Raw genomic sequence first — 14,367 nt, forward strand, 5'->3', positions numbered from 1 at the left:
GCTGTCTCAAGATGTAATGAGAAAATGTGAAGATGAGAGATTATTATCTGCAATCTTCTCAAAGGGCTAGGCAGATTAAAAAAAAAACCAACTCACACTAAAATGATACTTAAATAGCCTTTTCATTTCTAAAATTTCTGCCTTAAAAAAAAAAACCCTAAAGTTTACAAACAAGAACCACACTGCACCCCCACATTTGTATCACCTAAACCTTGCCTAAATACGCTGAACTCCTACTTTTAAAAGATCATCTAAGAGATTGGAGTGCTCTTAACCTTTTTAGCGGTTAAGAGCACTGACTGCTCTTCCAGAGGTCCTGAGTTCAATTCCTAGCAACCACACGGTGGCTCACAACCATCTGTAATGGGATCTGATGCCCTCTTTTGGTGTGTCTGAAGATAGTGACAGTGTGCTCATATAAATAAATAAAAAAAAAGAACATCTGGAGCAAGGTATACTTTTTGAGTGAAAAGAAACTCACTATAATTATAGTAACTGTTTCCAAAATTATGTATTTCAAAGGAAGACCAATAAACAGGGGGAAAAGATCACACAGTAAACTTATTATTAACTAGATACGTAACTATTATTGAAGTAATGAACATGCATTTATTTATTCACTGAATGAACCCCAGTGAAAGTACAGTAATTCCTAGATTAGACTTTCTGACTGTACACACATGAGCTTTCACACTAACTTTCTATTTTCCCTTAGGACTCGTGGGTGTTCCAGCTTAACTGTGCACTTACTGTAGCCACACCCACCCACCCCACCCCACCCCAGCAACCTTGCCTTTACCAGCTGTTCTGTAGTTAAGAATGGTGCAATCCTCCCATTCTAATTTTCAAAACCTCCCCTCTGGCAAGGTTCTTCCATGTGCTTTGTGGATGCGGGACTATGGACCACTGGTTGGGGGTGCTAAATTATAGTATTGTCCTAGCCACTTTTTTGCTATAGACATGTAATGGGCTATTTACTATATACCTTGATTTTTATTCCTATCTCCAAAACAAAGGAATGTGGCCAGGTGATGCCTATAATATAAAAAAGTAATGGAGAAAGCTGAAGTCTGAGTTTTTGACAGTGCTTGGCTACAAGCCCGACCTTTACTTCTCCCAAGATTACTGTAAAAACTGAGTCAGATCAGGAATATGCTGGAGTTGTTTGGTACCAGTTACTTAAAATGGCAGACTAAGATCCTATTTCAGAACAGTGAGGCAGGGGTTGCGGGGGGCGGGGGGGGGGCAGGGAAATTATAAAGTTTAATGGCTTCCCTGAAGAAGCAAAGTGAAGCTTTTCATACTTAACAGAAAAACCAGATAATGATGTTTAAGCCTACAACAGCCTATGGGAAAACTGGAGACCCTAGAAAGATCAAATCCTCATGTAGAGAAACAGACATACTCTTTCATCTCAGACTTGTCTCCAAACATTTACGTTCCCACACCCTTCAACGTCAAAGTAGAATGGTGCTTTCTCTGGCTACACACGTCTTCTCTTAGAGGCCTCCGTCACCTTCCCCTTCCAAACTCCTCAGCTATCTAGACCTTCCCAAGCCCCTGGCCTACACAGATCTTGCACGTTTTTATCAGTGACTCAGTAGTCCACTGGCTGTTTAGGAACAGGAGTCTATCTGTGTATTTCCTTCTCTGATTCCTCACTTTTCCTTCAAGAACCGAAATAATCTTCAAGTAAGATCCTATCATTCCACAAGAATGCAATTACACGTTGTATGAAAAGAAACAAAAGTAACAATCTTGTAAGATTTAAAGGTTTGCAGCTGTGTTTTCTTAGTTGGAGTGACTATATTAGACTTTCTATTTTCCTATTAATCTGTGTTACTGGGACTCTGTTACAATACAGAATACAAAAGGAATCTCAAAGTATACCAAGCTCTAATTAATAGAAGTCTATTCCTTTCTCCATACAGTAGGATAATGTCTGACATCCTGAAGTGAGTTCCAAGTACTCCAGGTACTTTTAGCACTAAATATATTTTGATATATAACACCTTCAAAAAGAGTGAATAATATTTAGGTAGCTATTTCCTACTGCTTCTAATAAACCACCCCAACTATGTTTTCATGTATTAATATTTCTTAGTTCCCTCAATAGCCTATAACTATAATAATAAAACCTATTTGGAAAAGTTTCAACACAAAAGGGAATATGCTTTCTCTATCATACACCTTCCAAATGGACTGTGTAAATGGGACAACAGTATTACTACTCCCATAAAAACATGCAATAAGAAAAGAGCAAACACTCCAATAAGATGGGCCACAGTATGCAGAATGGAAAAGCTATTAGAAGCACATTCGCTTGTATAGAACACACAAGAGAAGCTCTGGAAAGCACATAACAACTAGGAGACAAGCGAAGCGCCACTCACCTAAAGAAAAAAAAAGCTATGGCAGATTCAAAATTATTAGTGGTTAGATTGAAAATCAAAGCAACACACCAAAATAGCAAAGGGCAGGAGTGAAGACGAGGGACTTACAGGAATCCGTCTCCAGGGTGTCTGGGTATATTTATCAGCATATGTACACTTTTCCTCTTTAGATTTCTGCTGACAGTTACATCGAGTTGCCTGGAGAAAACCACAAATGTTTAAAATGGTTTAATTTTGCACATACACACAGGCAGTTAAAGGCTGTCATAGAAGAGCAGGCCGACTCAAGTGGCACAGCACAGTGCAGCTGTGGATACTTTGATGGGAGATGTGCCTCCATCAAACAAGGTCTACCCAATTGTCTCTCCTTTTTCAGGGACTGTGTTTAAGAGATAACTGGTAAGCTAAACTTCAAATAGTCAAAATTTCTCTTGGCAATCTCTTAAACTGTCTAAAAAACTCACTATATATAATTTTATGTGTGTACACACATCTAGATATAAAATATATGTAAAAATCCAGGGCATAAAAGGATTACTACTGGAAACTATATTCTTTTTCTGGTCTAGTCTGACCCTGCTGTTGTAACGCACTGTACTCTACCCTTCACATGGTCTTCATCAGGTGAACTGTAACTACTTGCAGGAGACTTTCAAGGCTGGGCCTGAGGACATCCCTTTGTTAGACAGGGTGGAAAAGTTCCACTAATTCACCTGAGATTCTAGACACCCTTCAGCACCCTCCCACCAGCTATACTAACCTCTGCCCGAATGACTGTGGCCCTGTTGTCTTGAGGGAGTGCTAGAGTTTATATTCTCTGGAGCATTAACTAAGAGGGAATTCCATCTGGGCAGCAGTGGGGTGAGAATTTCCAGGGGTGTAGCCACTGTGGGCTCACCCATGCTCCTTGAAACAACCCTTCACCTATATGCTCTGAAATGAAACTTAACAGACTCATTGGTCCACAAAGTTGGACTTTGGTGGAATTCTACTTCAGGCTGATGATGGTGCCCTATAAGAGAAGATGTTTATCTGTAACTCTCTGGGGAAACTGTTGTGGCAACAACCATCAAAGAGCATTTCTTAAAATGGATTTCGGATGGAACTCTTCTGGGTATTAAATACAAACAATCCAGGTGTCCTGTCTGCTTCTCTGCTCATCCTGCGGAGACTTTAATGACCCACTGACTTTACTGTCCTGCAGTACTATCAATTCAAAAATAAATTCTCTACACAATTCAAATCACCTGCCTCTTTAACCATACCTGATCTGTCTGTTCCTATCCATTCATGAGTTGGACACCTGTAATATGACCTCAGTAGCACAGTTCACTGTTATAGCCTTTACATTCTCCATGAAATCACTATTTTATAAAGCTGAATCTGCTGTCATATTGTTTTTTGGCTTTCAATAAATATTATTTTGATTTTTGAAATTTTATGCAGTTTTTTTACCTAGCCTTTTAATTATTACAAACTATCCAATAACTGAATTCAAAGTACTATAAAATGGTTTTCTTATGAACATTTAAAATTACAACTATAAAATTATAAAGATTCAAGCAAGCCTTACTCTGAGAAATCATTTATCATTGCCACAGACATCAAGTTACGTCTCTAGAATCCCTTCGGCATAACACAATACAATACATAAGGCCAAGTACTTAGTTTCACTCTGCTCACAGAGATAAAATGCCCAAATGTACACATTCCTCAACACGTGTCGGAACAAAAGCCATTTACTTTCCATCAATAAGCAAAGGTAAAATGAAGAACTTGACATCCCCACAAAAGAGGCCATCAACAATGAACCAACAAAGAATAATTCACAGGAATACTTCGTACTTTATGTAAAAGTTCAATCATATATTCTACTGAACATAGGTACTCTGAACACAATGCTACATGAACCTTCAAAAGTCAAAACTAACATCAAACTCCACTCCCATTCAGTCTTATAAAAGCGAACACTGCCCCACTGTGAGGAGCCTTGGCTTTAGTCTGTTATAATACTTACAAGCTGCTGCTCTAATAGTTGGATTTTTTCATCTTTTTTCTTTATTTCCTCTTTAAGTTGTGTTATTTCATTTAGTAAATCTTCATTCTGAAATATGAAAAAAATGCTGCTATATGAAATTTTCTATTGGGAAGTATAACATCAGTGAAGTCAAGCAATGAATGAGTTATTTGTTCGTCTTAAAGGAAATCTTCTACTAACAATTTTAAAGTAGTTTCATGGTCTAATGGCAACTGCATATAATCAATGGGGAAAAGGGAAGGAACAGCTAATATTCACCAAGCTCCCCCCTGGGTCAGCACTTATGATGACCCTGACTACAAGCAGGTATGTGCTTAACTGCTCTGCACTGACCTAATAAAGAAACTGGGCCAAAGGTGATACAGGAAAGGCAATCATCATGGAAAACTAACTTCAACTAAGATTTCAAGGATGCTTCTCAGTTTTCTGTTAGAAAATATCAAGGGCAGGACAGAGGGAACAGAAAATTAATGTATAGTAGAACTGTATAATGCATAGTAAAACTGTATAATTAATGTATAGTAGAACTTTCAAGATTGGCTCAGAACTCAGCAAAAGATAAATAAATATGCCATGTGAGTACCAGGGAAGGAGTGTTCCTCAAACATCCACTGTCCTGACAAGTGCTGCCAGAATTAAAAAGAAAGACACCAGCCAACATCATTAGACATGCCTAGCACTGCAAACCAGAAGCCGCACACAAGGCATTGCAATACTCCAGATGAGAAGCCTGAACCAAGAGTGATCACAGGCAACTTACATCTAGTGGAAGGGGTCAAATCTGTTTCTAGCTTGAATGACATTACAAAATACTATGAATCAAAAGAAATAGAGAACACAGGACACAATAAACTATTCCATCTCCGCTTGAATAAGAAATAAACAACAAATGATCTGCCTAGACACAAAGGAAATAGGACACAAATTAATATCAGTGTCAATATTTAGTATATCATGTAATACTAAACATATGGACAACTAAGAAATGAAAAACCAAACCACGAGAGAACGGCAATGTGAAAAGGTGAAGTTACTTTTGTCTCTTTATAGCAAGTTCCTGGCCCAGTGTGGTGGCACATACTTGTTACCACACTAGTTCAAAGTGACCACAGGAGGATCTGAGTTCTAAGTTAGCCTCAGCTACACAGCAAGGTCGAGAACAGCCTGGACTAACTGAGACCTTGTCTCAAAGTTAATTCTTCGCATATACAAGATTTCATAAAATTTGAGAGAAAAAGGATGTGAGGAAAAAAAGAAGTTAGCCACAAAGCTAAGGAATTTTCAGTATACTTCAAGGTTATCAAGATCACTAGTTTTAAACTAGATGCACATATGAAACTGTTTTATAAAACCGAGTCTTCTGCAGATCTGCTGATGTGAAACACTTTGTGGAATGGCATGGCTGAGAGTAACTGAGTAGCACCAAATGGAAAAGGCCAGATTTCTAACCCATGTAACTACTGTGTGTAATCATGTGTCTTATGATTACCATTCCTTTGTATATTATTTGGCTTTTAGAAGTCAATAAGCAGCCTCTGCGCCTCTGGCCAGCTGTTTCCAGCCTGGGCCATCTGAATCATCTCAAAGCAGCATTTGCCATGCCCAAGGCTCACTTTCCTTTATACTGCAATGCTATGTCACACCACAGGGCTGACCCCTCAGTTTGGCTCTCAGATTGAAGAAGGAAGACACATGAAGCAGAATTTCAGCTATTCTACAGATCATGTGTAATTGAGACTTAGCATTATATTATTTGAAGTCAGTAATGATCTGAGATTATGTCATTGCAATGACAAACAAGCATGGACAATTATACCTTTGAAAAGGGATGTGACACCTTTACTTGAAAAATATTAAATGAACCAAAAGTATCTGTGCATGCTTGAGAAATAGTTGTAAAAGAGCCATTTACTAATATCTAAAAATCATGAGAATTATAATACTTTCAATTACTTATTAAAATATATATGAATTCTATAATTAGATTTTCAAACATGTAAAGGGTAATCTCATTATTTTAATCTTTCTTCAATTCTGTGGATATATGAAATACTTACTACCATTTTAACTTCACTGGAAACCTTATTTTGATAATTATTACTCATGGGTATAAGCAAGAGTAGTTACAGAGGCAAGTTACTTTCCACCTGACCAGGAATGATTTAAAGTGAAGCATCACTGGACTACCATTTTAGTTTCATACAATGGCAAAGGTTCAAAGGAAATCTAATGGTTTTTCCAGACAGCAAAGCTCTAGGTTGGCCTGTTTCCTAGACTAGGAATTGATCTCATGCATGGCCTTATAGATGTTAAACAAGTTGGCCACTGAAGCTACAATCTCAGATCATTTTTGTGACATTATATCACTAAGTTGTCTGGGCTGGCCTTGAACCCACTGTGCAGCACAGGCAGACTTCAAATCTGCTCACTGGGTGGTAGGATCTAAGGCATATGCCACTACAGCCTGCTAAAAGCTTTAGTTTTTTGATACCGCTATTATTCATAGCTTAACATGTTGCTGCTGTATTATTTTATACAAAAAACTCTGAAATCTTCAGTGTAAATACCTAGCCATACCTTATATATCTGATCACCGTCTTCTGGCTCTGGACTGGATGGCAATGAGAGCTGAACATCATGCAATGATCCACTTCCGTCATGCTACCAGGAAAAAAGAGAACAAATGAAAGATGAATACAATAATCACCAGCATCAACTTGAATTCCAATTCCCCCTAAGCTTAAATACAGGAAAAGAACAAGTAAGAGCTAAGAATTCCAAAAGCTCCTCCCCCTGCACTGGCCAAAGAAAATGTGCAAGAAAAGGGAGAGCAGTAGCAAGACAGCCCAAGGAAACTACAGAACAATGAACTTCTAAGAGTTAAAAAACAACCATAGGTAATGAACTAAAGACATTGAAAATTAACTCAGCTAGGAAAACTGGGAAATTCAGCCAAATCTGCTTTGGTTTGGATACATGTTTTGAATATAAACAAGTCACAAGTAAATTTAAAAACTCAACAAAGCCTGGCCATAAAAATCATTTGATTCAATCCTAGCTATCCAAGAACATGTGTCACATGACTCTAAGACACCTGAATAAATGAATATAAGACATCTGAAAAAAGGCCAAGTGATGTTCTGTACTGTAAACCAGGATAGACACAGACAAAGGAGAAACTTCAGGGACATAAAGAAGAGGAAGCTGGAAACATTCCATGTCTTAATGAGTTGGTGCTATATAAGCCCAAATACAAAAAGTTCAATCTTATGATGGATAAGTCTTAGCCATTCTACAAGCTACAGAGAGTAAGAAAAAGTGAAAAAGCAAAGTATTTTGTCTTTAAACTCCAGAGAGAGAGAGAGAGAGAAAGAGAGAGAGACAGAGAGAAAGAGAGAGAGAGAGAGAGAGAGAGAGAGAGAGAGAGAGAGAGAGAGAGAGAGAGAGAGAGAGAGAGAGAGAGGAGATACCATTAAATTCTAGCTTTTTGATGAACTGATTTTCTAGTTTAAAACATCCCATGTTCAATGATTCAAAGAGACAATGTCAAGAAAGATAAAGCAGTGCAGGATGTGCCAGAGGTGATGCTGAGGAACTGAGTCAGAGGAACACAGCACGGCTGCAGCAGCTGCAGGACCACTGCCTCCTCAATCACACATGTTCAGAGCAAGCACAGCCGTGGACTGACCTGACCTGAGGTGGGGCATTTAATCCATTTGTTATACAACAAACGGTTCAATCAGAATCTGCAGAAATGGGCCACAGAATATGTATTTAGCAAAGCTTAACAAGCAATACAGACTGCAGTTAAGACTTATAAACATTTGCCAAATTCTCAGCATTGGATAAATTTCATTTCTACTGGGATATTATGAACACTAAGACCTGAGAGGGCCCTGTGTGTGCGTGTGCGTGTGTGTGTATTGCATGCAAGTATGCATGTGGAAAGTGGGAAACTACCCCATTGTCATCTTCAGGAATGGCATTCATTTCTTTTGAGATGGTCTTTCACTGGTCTGATTTACGAATTAGGCTCCCCACCCCCACTCCCCTGTCTCTACCTTCCCAGGGCTGACACACACCTGGCATGTCACATGACTACTGGGGACTAAACTTCAAATTCTTTTGTTTTCAAAATGAGTATTTGACTGAATGAGCCATTCCCTGAGCCCCAGGACATTAGATGTTGAAATGATTTTAAAGCAGAGAGAGGGAAGGTGGCACAGAGAAGGTACTTATTGTACAACACTCATCTCAGTGAGAAGAAGCCCATCGCTCTTCCCATGGCACAGCATGGCATGGCACAGCATGGCATGGCACAGCATGGCATGGCATGGCACAGCATGGCATGGCATGGCAAATGCAGGGTCTTACCCCCCAAAAAAATGTGTATTTGCGAAAAAGAGGTTCTGAAAATTTAGCCTACTCCAAATAACTAAATATCTTCCTGCCTACAGTACAGAACACCAAAAGAATGGGAGAAAACACAGCACATACTGGTATTCCATGTCTGTGGGTGTATTGTGGGATATTATGCAGCAGGGCAAGAAAAAGAAAAACCTTATCTTCTAGGTGAAAGAAAAGAGAGAGCTCAGCCAAGCTGAAAATACCAGGGATAAACAATATCTGGAAACCCATTAAACTGCATCTAAATTCCTAGGTACACCCCAAGCACACGTGTGATTGAGAAGGGCAGTGGTCCTGGAGCTGCTGCTCTTGAACAGCTTATCCAAGGTTGAAAGACAGTCAAGAATAAACTAAAACTATAAGCAGGTCCCAACTAGCCTCTGCTGAGCACCAAACAGATGCAGACCATAGGACAAAAGCAAGCACTGAAAAAGGAACCATACTACAGTTTCAATCCAGAGTTTGTACCCTGGAGCCTATTAGACTTGTCCCTCTCTAAGGAGGTAGGTGTGTGTGTGTGTGTGTGTGTGTGTGTGTGTGTGCGCGCGTGTGTGTGTGTGTGCATGTATGTATTCACTATGGAACTCAAACAAGATGAAAAACTTCACATATAACACTGAACTATCCAAGACACAATACAAAATCACTACATATACAAACAGAAAAATATCAACTCATATGAACACTGAAGCCTAATGGCACAGAATTTAAAATTAACTAGAAAAGATATATTTATAAGGGTTATCGTTTAAAAATTGCAAAAGTATGGGTGAACTCCTGAAGTAAATAGAAGAAAATATCTCTACCCACAAATAAAATATGCAAGGTAAAAATAATTAAATTTTTTTTAAAATTTAAAGCCTTACTTGAGGTGACAGAATGAATATGAAAACACACTGACCAGGAAAAAGAAATGAATAGAGTCTGCTTAGGAGTGTGTGGGGGCAATAACAAAAGGTGTCCACATTCATTCACTGATGTCACAGAAGAAATGTGCAAGCATAAAACACAGGAGCGGAGTTGAAGAAGCTCTATTCAAGGAACTGAGTTAATCAACAAAACCTCCAATCCTGCATGAGCCTAAAGAGGAAATCATAGGTAAATGAGAAAATGAAGTTCTAGACCAAACTGTATGGAATGGAACTAAAGGGGAGTTAGGGAAAGTGGTGGTTAGAAAGGCTGACATAAAGAAAAAGGTTTCACACCTGTACCTAGAACACAAGAACAAGTAGAGAACAGAAATGAAACAGCAAGGAACAGGAAGTAAAACAACAAAAAATAATCAATGAAACTAAATAACAGTTGTTTTGGCCAAGGTGTGGTGGTAACTGCCTTTAATCCCAGCACTGGGAGGCAGCGAGGCAGGCCAGTTTCCATAATTTCCAGGCCAGCCATAGTTATATAGAGGCTGTCATTAAAACAACAACAACAAACAAACAAACAAACTATAAAAACATGTGGCATAAATGTATCACGAGGCATCACAGGCACAATTCTAAAGTGATCCTATCAATCACATCTCTAACAGCAAAACTACAAAGTGTGTAAGTAAAACATGACCAATATTCTTTACAACTAGGTTGAAAGATTCCTAACATAATTCTGAAAATCAGATTCAAAGTATCCAGGAAGTAAAAATGTCATGAACAAATGGAATTAATTCAATGAATACAAAGCTATTTCAATCACCTACAAGGAATGTAATCACACATATGAACGCAGGAGACCTCAACACATGCCTGTCACCCCAGCACTGTGGACACTGCAGAGGGGTCAGAGGCCTGTCTGAGCACTAAAGCAGAGCTGTGGGAAGGAAAGGTGTGGTGAGGAGGGAGTGGCTAATCAGAGGTGGAGTGAGAGGGACAGGTAGGCAGGCCATGCAGAGTACTCACTGAGAAAGTAAGGGAAGCCATAAGCTGGTGCTATTATTTAATGGCTTCATTTGTAATACTTTTAAAATACACACTATAGCCTCAAAAAGTTAACTTCTGTAGCCCATAAGTGAAACTGTCAAATTCCTGTTCTATTTACAAAGTTATTGACACATCCTTAAGAATTTTATTCATACCAATACTGTTCTTTATTATCAAGGTATAAAGATTAGAAGTTATTTAAAGAAACCAAGGCACCATATACTCAATTTTCTTTTCCCCAGACAGGGTGTCATCGAGCCCAGGCTGGACTCACGATTGCTGCACAGCTAAGGCTACCTTAAATTCCAGACCTTCCTGACTCTACACCCAAGTGCTGGGATCACATGCAAGATGCCACTATGCTGAATTCAATGAGGGTGGACACCAAACCCCGAGCCTCGTGCATGCAGACAAGCACCTACCAACTGTACTATCTCCCCAGCTCCAGCTGAGACTGTAAACACTAGGGAGGAGGTGGGAGAGGATGGCTGAACAGGCTTACCTAAGAAAATTAGCAAGTATTGATAAGTTGTTTCTACATCTTAAATTAAAAAAACAAAACTTGGCTTCTATTTTTAAAAGGCTAGCAATTTAGATTTTAAAAGATCAAAGAGGAAAAAGGTTTTTTTTTTTTAGATCAAAGCATAAGAGCTTAATGATCATCAACATACTCTTTACCTGAATTAATTAAATAAGACACTCACAGTGGTAGTGTTATCTATTTAACCTTGACTAAGGTGCAAGTATCTGGGACAAAATTAGAAAATACTTTGAGACATGTAACAGAAAATTATGAATGGAATGAAAACATTTTATTTTTAAAGAGGTCGCTTCAGGTAAAGGCACTTGCCACTAAGCCTGACAGCCTGAGTTCAATTCCTAGGAACTGCATGGTGAAAAAGGAAACCAACTCTTCCAAGGTGTGCTTTGCTGTCCAGCCTCTACACACACACACAGACACACACACACAGACACACACACACACACACACACAGACATGCACTCACACACACACACACACACATGCACTCACACACACACACAGAGACATGCACTCACACACACACACACACACACATGCACTCTCACACACACACACACACACACACGCACATACACACATTCATACAATAAATTAATTTAATAATACTAAGAAATAATTTCACGCGTGATGCTTTTACTTCATTGCTTTTACCTCATAGCATACATAACAGGCAAGTAACACTGATGTTGGAATCTGTTTTGAATGTCCTGCATAAGAATATTTAACAAATCCAAGAAGAAAATAAGATATAAAGTGTAGCAACTAAAGAAAATATGAACAGTTTGGTTAACTGACTGCCCAAATACTCTAGGCTTTTACTGAGTGAAGTATCAGCTGTTTCTTTAGACTTTGAATTCTAAATGCAATTATAATGCTAATGTATTCATCTACAAATCACAAAATAAGACCTGTTTTCAGACTGCGAGTTGAATCCAGGCTCTTGTTCCCACTCGGAAAGAACTCTACCACAGAGCTGCATTCCCTGTGGACACTGGCATTTTATGAAAGATGAATACCCATTCTCATTTAACAGCATGAAAGGATAACTGCCAGCCAACTTTCTCGCAGTATTCTTTCCTGAGACAGTATGAAAGTAAACTTCTGGACTGCTATCTAGCTTCCACAGACTAACCACTGCAAAACCTGGTACTGCCATCTTACCCAGGAGGTTCTCCCACGGGGCTGCAAAAACTGGGGCCTTCCTATGAGTTCCAGAGCAGCCGCAGTGGACATGAACACGTGAAATGGCTAGGACAGCATTCTGGCAGCACTGAGCAGTCTGTGCTCACAAGCATCATCAGTGATGTCAACAAAGCTGCTTTGTGCTTAGACAGGCTAGTGCGCCTGGTCATGGATAGACAGGCTAGTGCGCCTGGTCATGGATAGACAGGCTAGTGCGCCTGGTCATGGATAGACAGGCTAGTGCGCCTGGTCATGGATAGACAGGCTAGTGCGCCTGGTCATGGATAGACAGGCTAGTGCGCCTGGTCATGGATAGACAGGCTAGTGTGCCTGGTCATGGATAGACAGGCTAGTGCACCTGGTCATGGATAGACAGGCTAGTGCGCCTGGTCATGGAGGCATCTCAGGAAAGCCAGCAGGGGAAAGGGAAAGGGCTTCTTTTTATTTTCAAAAGTAGTTGTTTGTTTGTAAATTCAAAGATACACAAACAGACAAAGCTTATCAAATCCAGTCCACAGTGTCAACTAACAATTTTGAGTACTACTGTTTATAGTTGTTTAAATTACACAGATACAATTTGTAATTATATCTATGGTGTTTAAAATCCAGTAATGCAAAGCAGCATCCGAGGATGTAAAAACTAGGCTTTAAAGCCCAATTTTCAATTTCTCAAAAGTGAGTTGGTCCTAACAGATGCTTGAGGCATAGCATCTTAAACAAAAGAGAAACAGGTGACATTCGAAAATAAGTGAGAGTGTTGAAATACATGAAAAACCTCATCCGAGTAGTTTGAAAAAGTACTATCTGTAAACCTATATTTAAGTTTGTCATTAACCTAAGTAACCCATCTCCGAATATGGACATGGCTTTCTATGTTGCCCTCCCACACACACACACTCCCAGCCAAGCATGGTGGTGCATGCTTGTAATCCTAATAGTCAGGGCTGGATAAATGAGACTAGCCAGCTTGCAGCACCTAATGAGACACTGCTCATCACTCCTGCCCAAAAAAAGGAGGAAGAAGGAAAGGAAGAGAAAAGAAGGGAGGGAAACACACACACACACACACACACACACACACACACACACACACACACTCTAACATACTGCTATTTAAACATTCAGCTCCAAACAGAAGTTTCTATTCTGTCAGTCTGTACTGTTGACTGAACTCAACAATCTTTTTACTGCCGGGCAGTGGTGGCGCAATCCCAGCACTTGGAGGCAGAGGCAGGTGGATTTCTGAGTTCAAGGCCAGCCTGGTCTACAGAGTGAGTTCCAGGACAGCCAGGGCTACACACAGAAACCCTGTCTCAAAATAAATAAATTAAATTAAATTAAATTAAATAATAAGCAGTCTTTTAAAAAATCTTTTTCTATGTCTTTCTTACTTAGTAAATCCTTCAGTATTTTTCTCTTGCTTCCCATTCTCCTGACTCTCATCCACTGCTCTGTGTTATTACAGTAGCCTATCCTGAGCTAAAGGCTTGGTTGCTGGTTTCTTGTTTGTTTTATCCCTCCCCACTTAGTCTCTTTCAGTGTTCACAAAGCTTACCCTTTGTCATTCCCACTTTGGACTCATTTTCACAAATTCTAAATGCAATACTGCCATAATACGAGTTAAAGTTATACCAGACCTACAGGCGGTGCTGCAAGGGATGGCGGTTCACATCATACACCTCAGATCGGCTCTTACAGAGCTTATACAGCACATAATTGTCTATCCTTTATAACACATGATTCTTCTAATTAGCATTTGTATGACATCCCAAACTATAAGCTAGCCATTCTGCTTAGGTGTGTATTATCTATGAATTAAAAAGTGATTAAATGCTCAGGTTTCCTTTAGATCAAACATTTTTCTGCATAAGTTTCTATATAAAACAGCAC

At 39.3% G+C, this 14,367-nt stretch overlaps 1 protein-coding gene across 10 annotated transcripts in view; it reads right to left on the bottom strand.

Moving 5' to 3' along the window:
* The window catches only part of Ccser2 (coiled-coil serine rich 2), a 93,906-nt gene that overhangs the window by 18,818 nt on the left and 60,721 nt on the right, over positions 1-14,367 (bottom strand). For all 10 annotated transcript variants that reach the window (XM_030248048.1, XM_006519606.4, XM_006519605.3 and 7 more), the window contains 3 exons: positions 7,009-7,092; positions 4,411-4,497; positions 2,502-2,591 (listed from right to left, as the gene is read on the bottom strand). In XM_030248048.1, the coding sequence (XP_030103908.1) occupies positions 2,502-2,591; positions 4,411-4,497; positions 7,009-7,092 (261 nt within the window). The remainder of the gene's footprint in view (positions 1-2,501; positions 2,592-4,410; positions 4,498-7,008; positions 7,093-14,367) is intronic.

Source organism: Mus musculus, chromosome 14 (assembly GCF_000001635.26).
Source record: "Mus musculus strain C57BL/6J chromosome 14, GRCm38.p6 C57BL/6J".
In the NCBI taxonomy this organism is placed as follows: Eukaryota; Metazoa; Chordata; class Mammalia; order Rodentia; family Muridae; genus Mus; species Mus musculus.